Consider the following 21,504-nt stretch of genomic DNA (forward strand, 5'->3'; position numbering starts at 1 on the left):
CTCACCCTTCAATAAAATTGAACCTTCCCAAGCCCACTAACATTGCTTTAGTTCAACCCCATATACATTTACTTTGAGAGAAAAAAAAGCCTCAGTAAATTAAATGCTTAATCTCCGGGAACAAAACACAGGATTAAAATTCCAGCAAGAAACACCTTAGATCAATATCAGACTCTCCCTATCAGTTGTGTCACCTGTGTGATACACCCTGAGTAAATATAAAACACTTACCTTACTCAGGTGTGCATGACCAGTGCATGCTAGGAGCTGTAGTTCTTTCTCACAAAGAATGTTAACCTGTGGGAACTGCCGAACTACATTACCCAGAATGCTTTGTCATAAAAGGTATGAGGAACCAACCCATGACCTACCTGAGCGCCGGGCACAGTTTCCCCTAGCAACAAAGAAGATAATGAAGACTCCTCCCTGTATCAGCAACTCAAAGTATTGGCTTCGGTTAGCAGGAGGTTGCCTTTGGTATAAGGTCGGTTAAACTGCCTAAAAGAGGTTGGTTGAATGAATTAAAGTATCATGTCTACTTCTCTGGCCCATTTCTCTGCTTTGCAAGAAAAAAATGTTGGATTTCAGGAATGGGGATAAGGATTCTTCCATTAGGAGAAGGAAAGAGAGCCCTGCTTTTTTATTTCTATGTGCAAAACTTCAGCTTCAGCGGAAGAAAATATATCTGGCAAACTAGGTGATATTGGGATCATTGTCTTCAATACACATTGATCTGTTATTGTAGTAGAAAAAAATATATCCAACAAAACAATTTAGATGGAAAATAATTTGTATTGAGTTTGTGCTATATTTTGGAATCTATTTCCTTGTATATAAGTGTCACACCTCAGTCTTTTGTTAACCAGTGCAGTTAAGGGGGAGGAGGTTTGTCTTTTATTTAATCTGGATTTGAATCAAAAATCTGCTTTAATCTGAAGAATCTTGGAATTCCTAGACAAGGCATGGTTTCCTAAAATGCTTGGAAGTTGTTCCCACTCATTTCATTGAGGCTTACTTCTAAATTAGAATAGATAGATTTATAACTGCTGGCTACAGTCTTAAAAATGCTTATTTCCAAAGTATGTTTTACTGACAAAATGTAATTTATTTTTAATGTGAATAGGATTGTGTTCATATTTATCAATAAAGAATTCAAATTACTGGCAGGAAAGAGTGAGAGGAAGAGAAGGAAAGTACATTTACATTGGTATCAGATTTCTATGAAAGCAAGTTAAACTGATTACAGTGATACTTCAAATAGTTTTTAAAGCCTTTATAGAGTGTGCTTATATTTTTGCCAGCATTCTGCAATTCATAAGGATACATGTTTAAGATTACAAAACTCATATTTTTTTATTGAAATGAACAGCACTTACAGTAGGTAGTGTTAACTTGCTTAGAGTGTTCTTAGTTTTGTTAAATAACTTGTACTACTGCTTTTAAGTTTTTTAAAAAATATTTAATCAAACTATATGGCTGCCCATCTTGTAACAGTGACTCTGGGTTTATCTTAGGTTTATACAATCAAACAGTATTAAATGTGTATTGTGGCATCTGATTTCTAAAGCTTTCTAAAGTAAAAAAGAATTGTTCAGTGATCCTAGCAGATACCTGGCATTTTACATAAAGAACAATTAACAATTTTTAATTGCTTTTCACAATTAGAGTACAAAATATTCTAAAAGCTATTGTAGTTTGTTTGTTTTTGCCAATTATTGTTTGGCAACATTAAAGACTACATGTATTACGTTTGACCTGTTATCAAGTGGATTTGTTGAAAAGTAATTTTGATACAGCTGAAAATTACAAGATCTACCTTCACTTGAGGTTCAGGACCTTCAACCTTTTAGGGCTGGTTTTCCACAGTTGCAATTTTGACAGCATATTACAGATACCCTAACACATGGGTGTCAAACTCGATTTCATTGAGGGCCACATCAGGGTTGTGTTTGACCTTGGGGGGCCAGGTTGGGCATGGTCAGCTCAATGTCACTCATCGAGGCTCTGTTTTCGGCTGCGACAGCCTCATGCAGCCCTCTGCCATTCGACCTCCCCGAGCTCCGTTTTCGCTGGCAGAGGGCTGCAGGAGATCGTCACAGCAGAAAACAGAGCCTGGGAGGGTCGAACACAGCACTCCCAAGCTCCATTTTCACTGACAGAGGCACTGTGGGCCGGTCCGCTGTTATCAGGGCAGCCCGGCAGGCCAGATCTAAGCACCCTGCAGACCGGATCCGGCTCACGGGCCTTGAGTTTGACACCTCTGCCCTAACAGAAATATGACTATTGAGAAAACTTGTCCTGTTACAAAATGGCTCCCCCAAGAATGAAAGTTGTTGCAAGACGCAATTTTATCAAAATGTTTCCTCTGCTTTTTCCTTAAGATGCAATCTGCTCACATTTGCTTTTTTTCTGAGCAGATGGGCATACTTTCATGTACAGCATTCAATTGTTATTTTGGGATTTTTGGTTGGAAACATTTAGCATAGATAAGGTATCCGTTAATAGAGTAAACAGATTCTTGCTATTTACATTAAGTGACTAAGAAGTGATAGGTATCTTTTGTGTATGCTTAGATACGAATGGCAATTTTAATCAGATAACAACCTGAATACAAGACAGTGGGATCTGTCAGTTTTTCCAAATTTATATTTGAAACACAAAAGCTTCTATGAGATAATTTCACTTTCTTAGTGGATTTATTCCAAAATTGAACTGTTGCTCATAGAATACTTTCTCAGGGCTCTGAACTGACAGATATGTTTATTATGGTGCATGCAAAATAGAGGGGAGAATTTTGGGTAGTCTAAATAATTCAACTTGTATTATCACTGTTGGACACAATATTATTTAGTAATTCTTGTGTAATAATGTTGCTTATTTTGCAAAGTTTTCTTTTACATAGAAGCAAATCTCAGTGTTTGTGGTTGTTAATTGAGGTTTTCTACTTTATTCCTTGGGATATTTTCTTTCTTTTTGTCTTTTTTTATATTAACTGCTTCAGAATAACCCTTGCCAAGTTTCAGGAACATTGGCTGACCTAGTGTTACAAAGCTGCATTCTCAACAGCTGCAAAGCTGTTGAGAAACTTGTTTCATAGCTATTGAGTAAACTTCTACTTGAATGCTTGGCCACTACCAACAGGTTGGGTAGCTTTTCCTGTTTTTTGAAATATTTAAGTTCCATTTTCCAATCTATGCAGGTGGAAAAACGGGAGGAGCAATGATAACAAGGAGGAGGTCCTGATTCCCTAAAGTGCAGGTTTGGAGGATTGTGATTGGGGACAGAAAAAAAGAACAAGTCATTAAAGAAGGGCACGGGGTCATAAAAAGGGGAGAGAACTTAACTGGCAAAGCCGGTCTGTTGGATAATCATGTGATTAAAATTGTGGCAATAAAGGAGTGTACAGCAAGGGCACACAAGAATTCACAGCCCTTTGAAGATACCTATCTGCCTATCTGCTTCTAGAAGTGGAGAGGAAGCCCTAGAAAGGTAATGCTTCTGACTCTCTTCTCCAATTTGCAGGGTGTTATTCATGAATAAGTTAAAATGATTGTGAGATTTCTCTCTTGTTTGGTCTGTTTGATTTGTCCTCTTGACTTTTTACCTTGCCAGAGGGGGTGGACAGGAAAGAACAGTAGTTTATTACGAACAGTTGCTGCTGCAACTCCACAGGTGGTAGTGGAGGGGTGGGGTGGGAAATTGTTATATTTGAGTTTTAAAGCCTGGATTTTACAATAAAGACATGTCATTGGACTAATTTCCATCCCCTTCTTTTTTATTTGCTCTAGCCAGGATACCTTTCCTTGCAGTTCTTATTTAACCCAGCTGTCTCTCCTTTATGAAGGCATAGTGGATATCTCTTTTTGGAAGTTATGCTCTGCATTCAGAAATACTGTTACTACTTAAGGCCGTATTTTGAACTTTGTTTTGACAGACCTATTTCAATCATCTTTCTCATAGCTAAGAACATTAGTGTCATGGCTTTCTAATAGGGAATTTTTTTCCCTGGTATTGTTCCTTACCTATGAGAAGGGTTAATCTAAGTTATTTTTTTATTATAAGCTGCCTAATTTATAAAGAACATTGTTACTCATTTGCTGCTGAAGTTTTCTGGAATTCTGTCATTGTCAGATATCACCACTTTAATGCAGAGTTCCTGGGAGTGAACTTGTGGCTGACTTCTCTCTGCTTTTGCTTTCCTCTTTCCTTTCTTCCTCTATGAAGTTTCTTTTATTGGGTGCAGAGAGCTTCAGAAATCCCAATCCTGTCTGACCTCCACAAGCCAATTACTATACTCAAGCACAGAGTGAACAAGGCCTTTGTGGAGAATGCCTAGAGCTATCTTCTTGGGATAGGCCGGAGAGTCTATTTCCTCTCAGTACAGTGCTCATTATAGACAGAGCTGATTGAATAGATCCAGTGTTTGTTTCCTAACACACTGTGCTTTTATTTGTTAGGCCATTCGTTTATTTTTATTTTTATTTTGTTTTCCATTTCTTCTATTGCTGCTAGCTTTCTAGAAAGATTGTTATAAGTTTGGAAAGGGAAGAATACAGGTAGTTCTTGAGTTACAACAGTTGATTTAGTGTCAATTCGAAGATACAATGGCACTGAGAAAAGTGATTTATGACCATTTTTCACACTTACGACTGTTGTAACATCCCATGGTCACATGATCAAAATCCAGACACTTGGCAACTGACTCACCTTTGTGAGGGTTGCAGTGTCCCGGGTTCATGTAATCCACTTTTGCGACCTTCTGACAAACAAAGTTAACGGGGAAGCCAGATTCATTTAAGAACCATGTTACTAACTTAACACCTGCAGTGGTTCATTTAACCATTGTGGCAAGAAAAGTTGTAAAATGAGGCAAAACGTAATGGTCTCACTTAGCAACAGAAATTTGGGGCTCAATTGTTGTCGTAATTGTGGTCATAAGTCGAGAACTACCTGTACATATATTTGCAATTAATCAAAGGTGGCCATATGACTTTAGTGGTAGTTCCACTGTAGTATAGACTATTGTATATGTTTTGATTGCATTCATGTGTCAGACTTCAGGTATTGTTCTGTCCCTCTTCCTCACACAGGCAAACGTAATACCAAGCACGCCTGCCAATATTTTATTAGGTAAACAGATTAGAATTCCTGGCAGACCAAGGTTTTGGCAACAAACTGCCGAATGCCTGCCAAGACCGTTTTCACTCCCATAAAGCAGAAGAGGACTTATCTTCAGTCCATTCCAGGAGCAACAAATTATCCATGAGACAAGAGTTTAGTTAATGTTCAGTCCAAAATATATCCAAGCCAAATTTCAGAGATCACAATGTGACTTTCAGAGTTTAACTTTGTCCGTCACAAAGCCTGAAGAACAATTCCACCCACTTTTATTCCTGGTGGGGCGTGGCTCTGTGACTCAGCTCAATCTCTGGCCCTCCTACGTGTCTTCCATTGCTGCGCACGCTTCTCCCTCCGACGCTGCCTGGGATCAAGCCAGGATTCATCATCCTCGCTCCCTATCAATTGGTGCTCCGATATGCCTTCCTCCTGGCACATCCCAGGCTGTTCCTCCTGGCCTTCGGATGGAACCTGAGGCATTGCCAGAAAGGAGGGTCCTGGAGAGGGAGGCCTTGTCAGTTCCTCCCCATCACCTTCTGAGTCCTCCTCCTCTGTTAGGACAGGCTCGGGAGTCGGGGTCACAACAGGTATTCTTGCCATGAGTTCAGGAGCAGGTATAAATGCAGTGCTGTAGAGGTGGGTAACTATGTACCTTTGACCCTGCTGTAATATGACGTAGGGTTTTATACAGTGGTAGGATTCAAGTAATTTAACAACCGGTTCTCTGCCCTAATGATTTCTTCCAACAACCAGTTTGCCAAACTGCTCAGAAAGTTAACAACCGGTTCTCCCGAAGTGGTGCAAACTAGCTGAATCCCACCACTGGTTTTATATCTTTAATCCAGACACACCGTAAAGCAGGTTTTGCAAATTTTCACTTAATTATTATTGTTTAACAAGCGGATTTGAAAATATATAAATTGGCCACGTTGGGATTAGAATCTAGTCTGCCAGTAAAAGTGCCAATTTGTCTAAGCACTAAGCTAGAAGCACTAAGCTAGAAAGCAAAGAGACCATGAGTTCAAGTCCCGCCTTAGCCATGAAAGCTGTTGGGGTGACTTTGGGCCAGTCGTTCTCTCTCAGCCCAACCCTATTCTTAAGCAAAAAGTTATTTGTGTTCTTTGCAAAATGAAAGTAATGTAGGTGACTCTGTAAAATAAAGTCAATACATACAAGGCCTAACAATGAACTTAACTGCATTATTAGAACCAGGTAATTTTTACAATGAATTCTTCTGTTGGGTGGTCATCTAGAAAAACCTGCTTTATCATGCAAACTCACACAATGCATTGCAGAATTGCTAGGATTTTGCAGTACACATGAATTATATTTAATACAAAAATACTGACTCGGTTTGGTTGCTTCTAATATGTTCATCAGCTGGGAAATGTATGGCTTTATGGACAGTGGAAGAACACAATTGTTTTCTATTCTCCATTTTCAGAGCAACCTTTCTCAATTGAGGTGTCTTTCAGACATGTTGACTATAGACTATGGAAGTCTACTCATCTGGAAAATGCCTACATGGGTGATGCAGAGTAATTATCTCCTTTTTCCTAATTTGAAATCAAAACATAGCTTCCATCTTCATTTGAACCAGCATTATTATGAGATATTGTGTTGCAATTCTGATATACAGTGTTTTAATTAAGATGACATCGAAACCTGACACAGTGAATGTACACCTATGAATAAGAAGAATATGAAAGGATAAATTCTGGCTTGCCTTAAACAAAGAAATGTGGAATGGAATTGATCTGCCCAGAGGCCTTGAGGAATTGATTCTGCCTCTGCATTTAAGTCTTGTAGTGCCGAATCACGAAGTGTCAATTTGTGTGAATCATCTCTACATGTGAGATCACAAAAGAAAATTCTGGAAGACCGCTTGTGCTGTGGTTCAGGATCAACATAAAATCAGAATTCTGTACTTGAAGTACCTTCTGTTACTTTTTTATAAGAAGATATTGTGCATGGCAGTCATTCATCTAAATTTATTGTAGCCAATTAAAAAAGAATAAAGGAAATGAGGACCCAGATTGTTGGGGGCAATATGCTGACTCTGTAAACCACTTAGAGAGGACTGTAAAAGCACTTTGAAGCGGTAAATAAGTCTTAAGTGCTAAAGTGCTAAATAATTGATTTTTCTTTCCAGGTTTATTTTTTATGATGTGAGAATGCGCAATGTAAACTCTCTTCACAGAATATTCCATCTATAAACTTAAATTTGCAGTACAGGAAGTCCTCGACTTACAACTGAGCCCAACATTTCTGTTGCTAAGCAAGACATTTGTTAAGTGAGTTTTGCCCCATTTTATGACCTTTCTTGCCACATTTGTTAAGTGAGTCATTGCAGATGTTAAGTTAGTAACACGGTTGTTAAGTGAATCTGGCTTACTCATTGATTTTGCTTGTATAAAGGTGCCAAAGGGGATCACATGACCCCGGGACACTGCAACGGTCATAAATATGAGTTAGTTGCCAAGCATCTGAATTTTGATCATGTGACCATGGGGATCCTGCAACATTCATAATTGTGAAAAACTGTCATAAGTCACTTTTTTCACTGCTGTTGTAACTTTGAATGGTCACTAAATGAACTGTTGTAAGTCGAGGACTACCTGTATATTTGCTGATGTGCAGGGCTTCTTAGTTATGGATAAATTCTACTTGCCAGGGCAGTCAACAAATGCAGTCTTGTTCATTGATGGAAAAATTGTGTTGCTGCTTAGCCAGCGTAATGGATGTTTGGGCCTTCTGACATATTGGAGAAGATACGAAGTGACAAAAGAACACAAAAGACACAAAAACATCTCGGGGAGAATAAGAATGGAAAGGAATTTCAAGGGAGAAGTGTTGAAAGGGTCAAGAGGGATATCACTTCCTGCTCCCAACTTCTGTCACTTAAAGCAGCCAGTTCAGCCTACCTAACTGTAGGGCTGGACTTGTGAGATAAAGTAAGTTGCTTTCATTTGCTTTTGTATGGAGGCTGTAGCCACATTGTCCACAAGACCATTTCTCTATTCTTTGAGCTATCTAGGGAACTGAAGGTTCTTTCCAATTACACATGTCTCTTTCTTTCTCTCCCCCCCCTCTCTCCTCCCTTTCTACTTAAGCTACCTTTGTCATTAATTGCTTTGGGCTCTGACCTTATAGTTCAGTTACTTGGAGGAATGTTTCAGAAATTGGCAGAACTTGTATGACAGTGAAAAGTGTCATTAAAGAAGATTTAGAAAGTGTAGCTAGTTTAAAATGCAGCTACTAAAATATTGACCTGGCAAATTTCAAGAAGTTTTGTGCTATTTATATTAGCTGTCCATTTTCTGGGCCCGATTTGAAATCTAACTCTAACCATAAAAATGTCTTTAGACCAGGTTAGCTGAAGGACTATCTACATCCATGTGAACCAGGGGTGGGATTCAATTTTTTTTACTATCGGTTCTGTGGGTGTGGCTTTGTGGGCTTTGTGGGTGTGGCAGGGGAAGGATACTGTAAAATCTCCATTCCCACCCCACTCCAGGGGAAGGATACTGTAAAATCTCCATTCCTTCCCCACTCCAGGGGAAGGCTATTGCAAAATCCCCATTTCCTCCTGATCAGCTGGGACTCGGGTGGCAGAGAATAGATGGGGATGGGGCCAGTCAGAGGTGGTATTTACCGATTCTCCAAACTACTCAAAAGTTCTGCTACCAGTTCTCCAGAACTGGTCAGAACCTGCTGAATACCACCTCTGATGTGAGCTAGATATTAAGATTTGTTGTGAACTCCCTCTCTTCTGCTAGCCGTTGGTCAAAAGGAAGCTAGTAAATACTTAAAATAGGAGCTTCTCAGTAATAGCCTCACACTCCATGAGGTAATTTTCTCATCATGAAATCAACATTTTTGTATCCCATGAGGCCTTTTCTAGATTGTCTTCTAGGACCAGACTGAATTCATCACACAAAGAGTGCCTGGGCTTAAAAAGTGCTGTCAACAGCAATAATTGGGCCAATAAAATAAGATCTATAATGAACTGAACTGCTACTCTAAAAATCTAGTCAAACGTGCTTTGGAAGTTTCTCAGTTGACATGTAAGCCAGGAGTGAAAAAAAGGAAATGTATATAATCTATGAACAGTGATTTTTCTTCCAAACCAGGTAATTCTAGCTCTTAGACTCCATTTATGAGAGTAATTTTCTTACTAGAGTCCTCAACTTACGATCACATTGAGCCCCAAATTTATGTTGCTAAGTGATAAATTTGTTAAGTGAGTTTTGCCCCATTATACAACTTTTTTTTGCCACATTTGTTAAGCGAATCAATGCGGTTGTTAAATTAATAACACAGTTATTAAGCGAATCTGGTTTCCCCATTAACTTTGCTTGTCAAAAGGTTGAGCACGTCCTTTGACACTCTTATAGTAAGTTATTGGCACATTAACTGCAGGACATCAATTGAACTTCAAGTCAGTGCTAGCAGGGTATCAATAGTAATGAACTGCTAGGTATAGATGGCATTACTCTCTTGCCAGTCATATGTATTTGTGATGATCATGCATTAACTTTATTAATGACACATATTTATAATTTCATGTGGCAATCTAAGAACCATTGTGTGTCAAAAAAAATATGTCTCCAGATCTAAAAATAATTATAGAACGTTGCCAGTAGTTTTTTTTTTTTTATTACCTCTCTATCTTCAAACATATCTGATAATTTTCCTTCCTTCTGGAAAACACTTGTTTTTCTTTGTTTTCCCCAGAATCTGTGTGTGTATCTTGGGGAAATCTTGGCAGGCCTGACAAAATGGCAGCCTGGGGGCCGGATATGTCATGTGCAGGCCACACACACCTACCCCGGCTCCACAAAGACAAAAAAATTGTGATATGTCACGATCCAGTCCTTGATGCGATCAAGCTTGACATGTGTCTTGTAGAGGGAAAAAAATCATAGGGTTAATGTAGCTTTTGTGATTTAGAACATAGAATAACCGGGTTGGAAGGGACCTTGGAGGTCTTCTAGCCCAACCCCCTGCTTGAGCAGGAGACTTTATACCATTCCAGACCAATTGTTGTCCAATCTCTTCTTCATGAGCTGACAATAAAAAATATTCATTGTTTAGAACAGGGGTGGGCAAATGTGGCCCTTTTACAACCTGTGGACTTCAACTCCCAGAATTCCTGAGATAGCTTAGCTGGTTTAGAAACATAAATGTTAAGAGAAATATTGCTACTTACATTGATTTAAAGACTGACAGACAATCTGTGGCATAACTCATTTTACTATCGTGATATCTGTACATGTAGATAAAGTTATAATATATTCTGCTCCTGATGACTGTTCTGTTTTAGTTTTGCTGCTAAGTAATTCCTGTAACAAGCAAATGATTGGGATGTTTAGGGCAGGGATGGACAACTGTGGGCCCTTTACGACCTTTGGATTTCAACTCCCAGAATTCCTGAGACAGTAATGCATGGGGTTGAATTCTGGGAATTGAAGTCCACAGGTAATCAAGGGGCCACAGTTGTCCACATCTGCTTTAGGAAGTTGGTAGTGCTTTACTTGCTGTAAAGGTATGAATGGATTCTACAGCATAGGAATATAGCAATTGCTCTTTAAGTGATATGCTTTATTACTAACTTATTTCTTGGATGGTTCCATTAGCTTCTGATCTATCCTGCGTGGACCCGGATCGCTTGTATGATCTCACCATTTGGATCCAACAAGAGTCTGTTAATCATTTGTTCTGCCCTTTGGATAATCAACTGCTTCAGTCTGCCTTTGACTTTGGTGTCCAGTGGAGCTAAGATCGCCACCAGCTTAACGTCTCCTTCTCCTCCTTCGGCCACCTGCACAGCACACTGCAGAATACAACTGCATGCCTCACCTTTGAGCACCTCAGGGCAAATGATGTAGGCAACTACACCGGTTCCCTCTACTTGAATAATCAAAGAAATATCTCCTTTATTATACAGCTGGAAAATGGCCGGTGAGTACAAGAAATGAAATAAGTGACCAGTTTGCTTTGAGGGCAGCCATGCTCCCTAATCCTAGGAGAAGCAGTTCTACTGGTATTCTGAGAGAGACTAGTTTTTGGTCTAATTTTAGCTTTTAGAAGATTTCATAGTTGATCTGTACCTTACCAAAAAGCAGGCTTGGCTTAGCTTTTCTTCTCACTCCTTCCTTCTGAGTAAGGGCACTGAGTCTATCATCATTATCATCTGAGTTGCACTTTCAGACTTTTTGATGTATCTGTGTTAGCCTATGATTGATTTAGTAAGGCAAAATATCTGAGATCTTGTCATTGTTTAATGAGTTTTCCTACCTGATCCCGCTTCTTTGGCTCTTTTTGCAGCAGTGAGTGAATTTCACTATGTTACTGAATACCTTAAGTTTCCTAATGGAAATTTACTTAATGGGAAGAGAAAATGCAACATGTCTGCTTTTGGCAACAGTATTCTGTTGGCCATAATATTTATTTCTAGCTTGTTTTGTGTGTTGAAGTAGAAATTGTATAGAAATTGACATCTGTTTGTGAAAAGACACAAGTTTGTAGAGCTTCCTTAAGCTCTTCATTGCTTTTATATTGTATCTAGGGTAACATAAATAGTTGTAAAAACAGATTGCAAACTAATTTGTGCAGTTAAAAAAATGACTGAAGAATAATCTATTGTTATGGAGGTGCTACTCAAAAGAGGAAACACCTTTTAATTGCACTGTAATAATGAGTGATGGAATTAGAAATGGGTGAGGAGAGATGGGCGAATCTGCAATAAGTGCCAAAATAAGCTTTCCAATTCTGTTTTTGCTACATATGATTTTATTTATAGTTTCTGTGCATACTATTCAGTGTTACTAATTTTGATCATCATTTGTGACTGATAATGTAACAATTGCTCCTGGACTCTAAACTAAAGTGGGAAAAGTCTTATCTTTTATTTACTGTAGGTTAAACAAGTGGTTGGAAAAGACAAATGTTCCTTTCCTTTGTGTTTTATATGGTAAATTTTAGACTATAGGTAGTCCTTGACTTATGTCCATAATTGTGCCATGATGGTCGTTAAGTGGATCATCATGTGACTGCACACAATTTTGCAACCTTTTTGCAACAGTCATTCAGCAAACATGGCAGTCTTTAAAACAAACACAGATGTTGTTAATGAATACATTAACAGTACAAACCCATTGTTTGTTATGGATGTGTTTTGGAAGCAGTAAACATCAGTTTGTAGAAAAAAAATGTAAATTGTCACATGACCACAGGATGCTTCAAATGGCTGTAAATGCAGGTCAGTTGCCAAGTGCCTAAAATACAGTTGAGATGACCATGGAGATGGGCAGCCTTCAGAATTTCAAGTCCGGGTCGTAAGTCCCTTTTTGTGGGGTTCATTGTTAACTTCAAAAACTGGTTGTCAGTCAAAATCTACCTGCAGAATGCCACTAGGAAGCCCTTTACTTTTCTTAAAAATAAAAATAACCAAACAAAAATCTCAAAAGTTCCTTTGACTTGACTAGGAATTGGGTACTGACGTCAAAAGTACCATTTTTCTATAATAAAAATATGTATGTTATTTTCTTTAAAAGGCAAATAAGGATTATATATGAATATATGTCACTGAAAGGATAAGTCCTCTCATTTCTTTGTATATATCCAGAGGTGGGCTGCTGCTAGTTCAGACCAGTTCAGGTGAACCGGTAGTTGCGACCCACAAGTGGGCCCGCCCGCTCACCGGTCCCGGTGCTATCCCATCCTATATTGCCATGTATTTGAAGCCACATGCATGTGCGGAAGGCCACGTGCGTGCACAGAAGGCACGTGTGCAAGCGAAGCGAGCATGCACATGCATTCACATTTTGGGTGCTGGGCGAACCAGTTGTTACAACCGGCAGCAGCCCACCACTGTATATATCCACAATTTGAGTAGCTGCACTTTCATATATTTTTGCCCTCTATACTATCTGAGCTCCAGAATAGTATGAATTGACTTAATTTCTTGGCAAATACACAAATGCCCATTTCTACAAAATTATTTCATTTGTGTTAAAAAGAAGAAAAGAAAGAAATGAGGTTTGATTTCTAGCTTTGAGAAGAGAAGGTGTATAAAAGGGAAAAAAAATACCTAGATTACAGTACAGAAGATAGGATGCATTGTATGTTACTACTGTAACTAGTCCTACCTCATTATCCGCCCTCCCCAGCTTTCCTTACATACCTTTAGATGACGAGTTTCAGTAATTTTAAATAGTGGAAATTTCCACCCCCCTCAAGGATTCTGAAATTATGTAAGAATAAATACTTTTGGGGAACCAGTTTGGTGCAGTGGTTATAGCACCAGTCTATAAACTGGGAATGTGAATTTTAGTTTTGCATTAGGCACAAAACCAGCTGGATGACCTTGAGTCATCCATACACACTCAGTCCTAGGGAGGCAGTAGCAGCCACTTCCAAAATCTTGCCAAGAAAACTGCTAGAATAGTCCAAGCAGTCACCTGAGTCAAGACTGACTCAAAGAAAAACACACACACACACACACACACACACACACACACACACACACAGAGAGAGAGAGAGAGAGAGAGAGAGAGAGAGAGAGAGAGAGAGAGAGAGAGAGAGAGAGAGAGAGTGAGTGTCCTTCTTGTCTGACTTTCACGGACAGGTCCATGTACTGTAGATTTCTTGATAACATAAGTGGTTTGCCCTTCTTGGATGGATGGATGGATGGACAGACAGATAGTCTTCTCAGTCTTACAAATTTTGAACAGTATCCCATCCAAGCATTACCCATTTCCAACTCTGCTTAGCCTTTTTGAGATTAGTTAAGATCAACAAGATTTTATCTCCTAGCTAGTTCAAAAAAAATGTGCAAAAGTTCCATTCATATGTTATGGATGAGGAACTTAGAGAGTGACCTTCATTGGACTCTGAACAGGCACTAATGGTAATTTAGTTACTGCTAATAAAAAAGTTAATAATTAATGTAAGACTTTCATAATTATTATCGCTTCTTACAGCTGTGTGTAGACATTTTCTCTCTCCCTCTCCTCCACCATGTCCTCAATGTTTTTTTATTTAAGAAATAGCCTGTTTTCTTGAGAATCTGGATACTGACTTTTCTATATCAAATGGAAAGGCAGGGGTATATATAATGACAGATATATAGCTGAACCTATTATTTCCCCAAGAGATAGGGAAATCAGTGTGACAAAGGGAGTGGGGATGCAGATCTCAACCAAACTAGACTTAACTTTACCTGTTAACCAGCTCTAAAAAATCAATAGAGGATTTGTTAAATTCAATTGGAAGTTCAGTCCCTTTTTTAAAAAAAATATTATATTTTTGTTCTTCTAACAGATCTTTGCAGTATACTTCCCCACTTCCTTTATCCCTCTAGCAATCTGACTATGGAGCAAGCTTTGGAAAGTCAAATAACACTGAACTGCACTGTGCAGCTGCCTTACAGTAACGACTGTGATCTTGACCTGCGCTGGATGAAAGATAATCAGTTCTTAGACAATAAAACTCATGCTTCTTCTACTCAGTGGTAAGAAAACTTTTATATAAAGTTATCTTTATTTGGTTGCACAGTGGTGACAGTGAGGAGGGCAAGAAGTCTCTCAAACTGAAGATTTTTTTGAAGACAATTATCACACTATATGTGGGGCTGCCCCTGAAGATCATTTGGAAACTTCAGCTGGTGCAGAATGCAATTGTGAGTTTAGTAAATGGTGCCAAATAGATGGCACACATAATAACATCTCTGCGGGAGCTGCATTGGTTACCATTGTTTTTCTAGGTGCAACTCAAGGTACTGGTGGTTACTTTTAAAGTCCTACATGTCTTGGGACTGGGTTACCTAAGGGATCATCTTTTGCAAGAGATTATCTATCTATCTATCTACCTACCTACCTACCTACCTACCTACCTACCTACCTACCTACCTACCTACCTATCCTGCAGATCCCGTCAACCAAAGAGTGTTGGCTGGCAAGGACTAGGACAGTGGTGTCAAATTCAAGTCCTGCAGGCCACATCCGGCTCACGAGGTGCTTAGATCTGGTCTTCTGGTCTAGCCTGGAAGCAGCAAAGAACCGGCCCGCATTGCCTCTGCTAGTGAAAACGGAGCTCGGAGGGCTGCATGTCCCCCCGAGCTCCGTTTTCACTGGCAGAAGGCTATCAAAACAAATTAAAAACAAAACAAAAGGAGAAATGTTTCCCCTTTTGCATTTGACAAGAAAGGCAGTAGTGGGTTTCAAAAATTTTTACTACCGGTTCTGTGGGTGTGGCTTGGTGGGCATGGCTTGGTGGGCATGGCGTGGCTTGGTGGGCATGGCAGGGTGAAGGATACCAATTGCGACCCTACTTGGATCAGGAGGCTCTCCTCACAGTCACTCATGCCCTTGTCACCTCACGGTTAGATTATTGCAACACGCTGTACATGGGGCTACCCTTGAAAAGTGTTCGGAGACTACAGTTGGTCCAGAATGTAGCCGCGCGAGCTATTGTGGGTGCACCTAGATACACCCACATTACACCAATTCTCCACGAGCTGCACTGGCTCTTATTGGTCTCCGGGCACAATTCAAGGTGTTGGTTATTACCTTTAAAGCCCTACATGGCTCAGGGCCAGGTTACCTTCAAGACCGCCTTCTACCACATAGCTCTCAGTGACCGGTAAGATCCCACAGAGTTGGTCTCCTCCGGGGATGGGAGGGAAGCAAGGAAGGAAAAATAAGGAAAGAGGGGAAGGAAGAAGAAGGAAGAGAGAAGGAAGGAAAGGAAGGAAGGAAGGAAGGAAGGAAGGAAGGAAGGAAGGAAGGAAGGAAGGAAGGAAGGAAGGAAGGAAGGAAGGAGAGAGATTATAATGAGAGTGCGAGAGGGTCTCAGGGAAGTCCTGCATTAGCAGTTGGTCACCATGGGTGCCCCCCGACATGAGTCCTGAGTCACACTCACCATGGCCATGCCCCATGGCCCTCCGAGGTCAAACACAACATCATTGATGTGGCTCTCAATGAAATTGAGTTTGACACCCCTGGACTGGAAGATAGGCTTTTTCCCCAGTGTCCCCTGCTCTATGGAACTTCCTTTGGAGATTAGAATGACCCCAACTGTGTCAGCCTTTTGTAAGGCTCTAAACACCTGGCTGTGTTCCTAACCTTGGGTGCTGAATGTGTTAAGGGTCCTATTTCCTGGCTGTATTGCTAACTAGCTAAGTATCTTGGCTGCTATGTATATTTATTTTAGATGTTTCTATTGTTTTAGTGTTTTTTAGTATTTTTGTTTGTATTAATATTTTTTTGAATTTTGCATTATTGACTGAGATGGGCAGCTATAGAAAATGAATGAATGCATGCATGCATACATTCTGCTGATTATTCTGGAATGAAAAGTAAATTTGCAGTGAAACTGATGTTATGGAATGGAAGGTACACTTGCTGTATTTCTAGGAAGGAATACTTATACTAAATGTTAGAAAAAGCTTATGTATAAAAAATCAGAAAGAAAAGGGTTTATGTTTTAACATGAAAAAATTGTATGTCTAATTGGAGAGAGAGAGAATAATTGTCTTAGTTTTACAGCTTCAGAATATTTATTTATTTATTTATTTATTTATTTATTTATTTATTTATTTATTTATTTATTTATTGTTTATATTTATATACCGCCCTTCTCCCAAAGGACTCGGGGTGGTGAACAGCCAACAGATAAAACACAAGAAATACAAAATTTAAAAACAGTATTAAAATCCAATTAAATTAATTTGGCCCACAATTAAAAACATCCCTGCATTAAAACCCATAATTAACAATTTAAAAATATGATATGAACACTCCTTCCCAGTGTTATGGTGTGTGGTAATGCTGAGATGCTCAGTGACACATATATAGAGAATTTATATGATTTAATAATATGAGAGGATGACATGGGCTGTATGATATATTACCATCAGGGTAGTGCCTACCACCATCCAGGGAATCTGGGCAATAGATTCTTGTGAACTCAGTAATCAATTCAAATTCTTATTGGAAAAATAATTTATGTTTCTCCAATAACAAACTGATATGTTTCAGGTGTATTACCTCCAATGCAACATCTTTTTTAAAAAATTGGTGATTCTGCAGTCTGCTTTCCACCCTCCTTCTTCTTAGGACTTTTGCATTTGTCTGTTGATTTTTCTGAGTGGAAATGAAAATAGAAACTGGCTAGAACCTGGGCTGATGGGTTCCTTTGCCACTGACCTAATTTAGCTAGACCCAGAGGTTGAGCAGATAGGGCTTTGTTAGTGTTTGGATGAGAGAAGTCCAGGAGATGTCATGGCTGTAGGTTAAACGGAGAAGCTTAAAATATCCCACTCCCTTTGACAAAATTCTGCTCATGATAAGTTAGCTATTTTATTTGCCTGGTATTTCTCATCTATAAATCATTTTTTGTGCCGAGAGCCACAAAGGTGTTTTTCAGTATAACCTGAATTTCTATCTATTTCCATATAGCATGTCTAACATAATGATTTTTTAAATCCAGCATTAACCTTAACTTTATCATACCACAAATGTCCATGCCATCCAAATCTCTTCTTCTAATGTCCTTCTAACACCAAAAGCCTGATCATTAGTTGACAACACTGCAGAAAAGGGAAGTGGCAAACTGTTTCTGTACTGAAAACTGCATGGTTCTGTCCTTATAATCATGAAGGATTAACCTTGATTCAAGATTATTATTCTAGTTTTAAGGTACTCAGTAATCATTAGAGTGGAGGCAATGAGGCTTCTTTGCATGCCTGGTAAGTTTAGAAAGGGCAATGAGGGAAAGAGCTGGTAGAAGAGGCAGAGCTGAGAAAGCAATTGAAGAACATTATTTCCTTGGCCAAGTAGATAGCAATAGGATGATCTTTCTCTATTCTTCTTCCACTTGCTGAAGGACAAGTTGGCTGTGGAATTCTGGGAGTTGAAGTCTACAAGTCTTAAAAGTTGCCAAATTTAGACACCCCTGTTCTAAACTGCTCTATCACCAACAGTTGTGCTAAGATCTAGAGTACATCCACCTGCTCACCATCTTCAAACTGCTGCAGGAAACAAAAGATGGAGAGATGGTTAGAATAATAGCAAGGCAACAGCTTGGAGAAGAACATATTAAAAATGGTGAACCCTTTTTGGATGCCTCTTTCTGAACAGCAGAAGCCCAATGGATTCAAATATTTAGATTTTTTTTGTCTCTGTGTTTGTTTGTTTGTTTGTGATTTTTATTCTCTTTCCGATACTCTTACTCAAAGAGAGAATACAGCAGGGACAGGGCTATCACCCCAACATTTGTGAGTAGCTGCATTTCATAAAAAATGACTATTTAGGAAAGCATTTGAGGACAAGTAAGCTTTATTCAAACCTCAGATTGTGGCACAACAGACTGGTTCTATTAGCAGTTGTATTTGTCTCTTTTTTTAGTCTTCTGTTGCGTTGGTTGCAAGTTGCTCAGAGCCTGTGAGAACTGAATGGCGGAAAACCCTAAGTAAATAAATCTATTATGATTCCACTTCAGCTTCTCCAAAAGTTAAAGACCTCTGTGAAACAATAGGATGCTTATACAGTAGTTCCACCCCAGAAGTTTTTAAAGTAAATCTTTTGGAATTCCACTTTCTTTGGTTCTTTTTGTTCTGTGGAATCACTCTGCTGGATTGGATAAAATAACCCTAATTTGGGAAGGAGGCTTCTTGTTTATTTTCATGCTTCTCAATGAGTATGCCATATGTTGTTTTTCCTTTGTCTTTTCTCTTTGTGGGAGTCAGATTTGTGTATTTTTCCTCTCTCCTTTGTTTCTTTCACTCTCACTCTCACTTCCTTAGGTGACGTGGGGATGACTCTCACAATGCCCTTGAGCATAAAGCTGGAAAGATGTATTAAGCTCATTAATTTTGTTATTGATTGTCAATAATTGTTCACAAATAGTCTGACCTATAAGCAGACATTATTCAGTTGTATAATCTAGTAGAAACTTAGGCTTGCTTCTCACACACACACACACACACACACACACACACACACACACACACACACCGGAATACCTCTGTAAGCAGTATTACGTTGGTTATGTGTCCCTTCTCTGGTATAATATTAATTGATGATTCCTATTCTTTCAGACTACTGCCCAGGATAGGAAATCTCTCACAGTCAGAACTAAGCACAGCAAAGTTGTTAAGTATAAATAAAGGTCTTAACTCTACAATATCTTGACTTGTCAGTATCTTGTCAATTGTTTATTTATTTATTTTATTTATTTATTTATTAGATTTCTATACCGCCCTACTCCCGAAGGACTCAGGGCGGTGCACAGCCAAACAATAAAAACACATACAATACAAAATTTAAAAAATAGAATAAAATCAAATTAAATAATTTTGGCCCCGACAAATTTAAAACCCCAAACTTTTAAAACCAATTTAAAATTGAATATATAAATACTAAAAAATATTTAAAATTTTAAAAATCTTTTATAAAAGAGGGGGAAAATTAGGCCAGGCCGGCCTGGTGAAATAGTAAGGTCTTTAAGGCGCGGCGGAAGGTGCGCAGATCCGGGATCCTCCGTATCTCTGGGGGGAGCTCGTTCCAGATAGTAGGTGCCCCCACAGAGAAGGCTCTCCCCCTGGGGGCCGCCAGTCGGCATTGTTTGGCTGACGGCACCCGGAGGAGCCCCTCTCTATGGGAGCGTACCGGCCGGTGGGAGGCTATTGGTGGTAGTAGGCGGTCCCGCAAGTACCCGGGTCCTAAGCCATGGAGCGCTTTAAAGGTGGTAACCAAAACCTTGAAGCGCACCCGGAAGACCACCGGGAGCCAGTGCAGCTCGCACAGGAGAGGTGTTACATGGGAACGCCATGTCGCTCCCATTACCACCCGCGCGGCCGCACTCTGCGCCAGTTGGAGCCTCCGGGTGCTCCTCAAGGGGAGCCCCATGTAGAGAGCGTTGCAATAGTCCAGGCGGGAGGTGACAAGGGCATGAGTGACCGTGCGTAAAGAGTCCCGATCCAGAAAGGGACGCAACTGGCGAATCAGGCGAACCTGATGAAAAATCCTCCCGGTCACGGCCGTCAAGTGCTCTTCTAAAGACAGCCGTGAGTCCAGGAGGACGCCCAAGTTGCGAGCCCTCTCCGTGGGGGCCAATGATTCGCCCCCAATAGTCAGTGATGGCGTCAACTGACTATATGGGGACGTCGGAAACCACAGCCACTCAGTCTTGGATGGGTTGAGCCTGAGCCTGTTCCTCCCCATCCAGATCCGTACGGCCTCCAGGCACCGGGACATCACTTCAAGGGCATCGTTGGGGTGATCCGGGGTGGAGATGTACAGCTGGGTGTCGTCAGCGTACTGATGGTACTCCACCCCGAAACCACGGATGATCTCGCCCAGCGGCTTCACATAAATGTTGAACAGGAGAGGCGAGAGGACCGACCCTTGCGGCACCCCACATATGAGGGGCCTCGGGGTCGACCTCTGTCCCCCTGTCAACACAGACTGCGACCGGTCAGAGAGAAAGGAGGAGAACCACCGCAACACAGTGCCTCCCACCCCCAACTCTTCCAACCGGTGCAGCATGATACCATGGTCGATGGTATCAAAAGCCGCTGAGAGATCTAACAGGACCAGGACAGAGGAGCACCCCCTGTCCCGAGCCCTCCAGAGATCATCAACCAACGCGACCAATGCCGTTTCCGTGCTGTACCCGGGCCTGAAGCCCGACTGGAACGGATCCAGATACGTCGTTTCATCCAGGTGCTGGGGGAGCTGTTGCGCGACCACACTCTCAACAACCTTCGCAACAAAGCGAAGATTGGAGACCGGACGATAATTTACCAACATTGCCGGGTCCAGGGAAGGCTTCTTGAGGAGAGGCCTCACCACCGCCTCTTTCAAGGCGGCGGGAAAGTCACCCTCACTCAGCGAAGCGTTTATAATCCCCTGGAGCCAGCCTCGTGTCACTTCCCGGGAAGCCAGTACTAACCAGGAAGGACACGGGTCCAATAAACAAGTGGTCGCGTTCAGTCTACCCAGAATCCTGTCCACGTCCTCAGGGGTCACAGGATCAAACTCATCCCAGATAACATTCTCAAGACCTGCCCCTGTCTCTCCCCCTGAGACTACCCAGTCGGAGTCCAAATCTTCCCGAATCTGAGTGATTTTGTCATACAGATACTGAACAAAATCCTCGGCTCTACCCTCCAAGGGGTCCTCCCGCGCTTCCTGGTGGAGCAGGGAGCGGGTCACCCTAAAGAGGGCGGCCGGGCGATTATCTGATGACGCAATAAGAGCAGCAAAATAACTACATTTCGCTGCTTTTATCGCCACTAAGTAATTCCTAATGTGGGATCTTACTAGTGTCCGGTCAGATTCAAGAAGACTGGCCCTCCAACTACTCTCTAGGCGTCTT

The 21,504-nt window shown here is 40.6% G+C and overlaps 1 protein-coding gene across 4 annotated transcripts in view; it reads left to right on the top strand.

Annotated features, from left to right (window-relative positions):
- The first annotated feature begins 330 nt into the window (after nt 1-330).
- SIGIRR (single Ig and TIR domain containing) overlaps nt 331-21,504 on the top strand; it is a 50,702-nt gene continuing 29,528 nt past the window's right edge. The window contains exons 1-4 of one of the 4 annotated variants that reach the window (XM_034416709.3): nt 331-507; nt 3,200-3,489; nt 10,758-11,082; nt 14,446-14,635. In XM_034416709.3, coding sequence (XP_034272600.1) covers nt 11,076-11,082; nt 14,446-14,635 — 197 coding nt within the window. In that variant the 5' untranslated portion in view covers nt 331-507; nt 3,200-3,489; nt 10,758-11,075. Of the gene's footprint in view, nt 508-3,199; nt 3,490-7,792; nt 9,252-10,757; nt 11,083-14,445; nt 14,636-21,504 lie in introns of those variants that run through there. The other 3 variants (XM_034416711.3, XM_034416713.3, XM_060687771.2) reach the window with 3 other exon arrangements.

This window comes from Pantherophis guttatus, chromosome 1 (genome assembly GCF_059756535.1).
Source record: "Pantherophis guttatus breed Tessera chromosome 1, ASM5975653v1, whole genome shotgun sequence".
NCBI lineage: Eukaryota > Metazoa > Chordata > Lepidosauria > Squamata > Colubridae > Pantherophis > Pantherophis guttatus.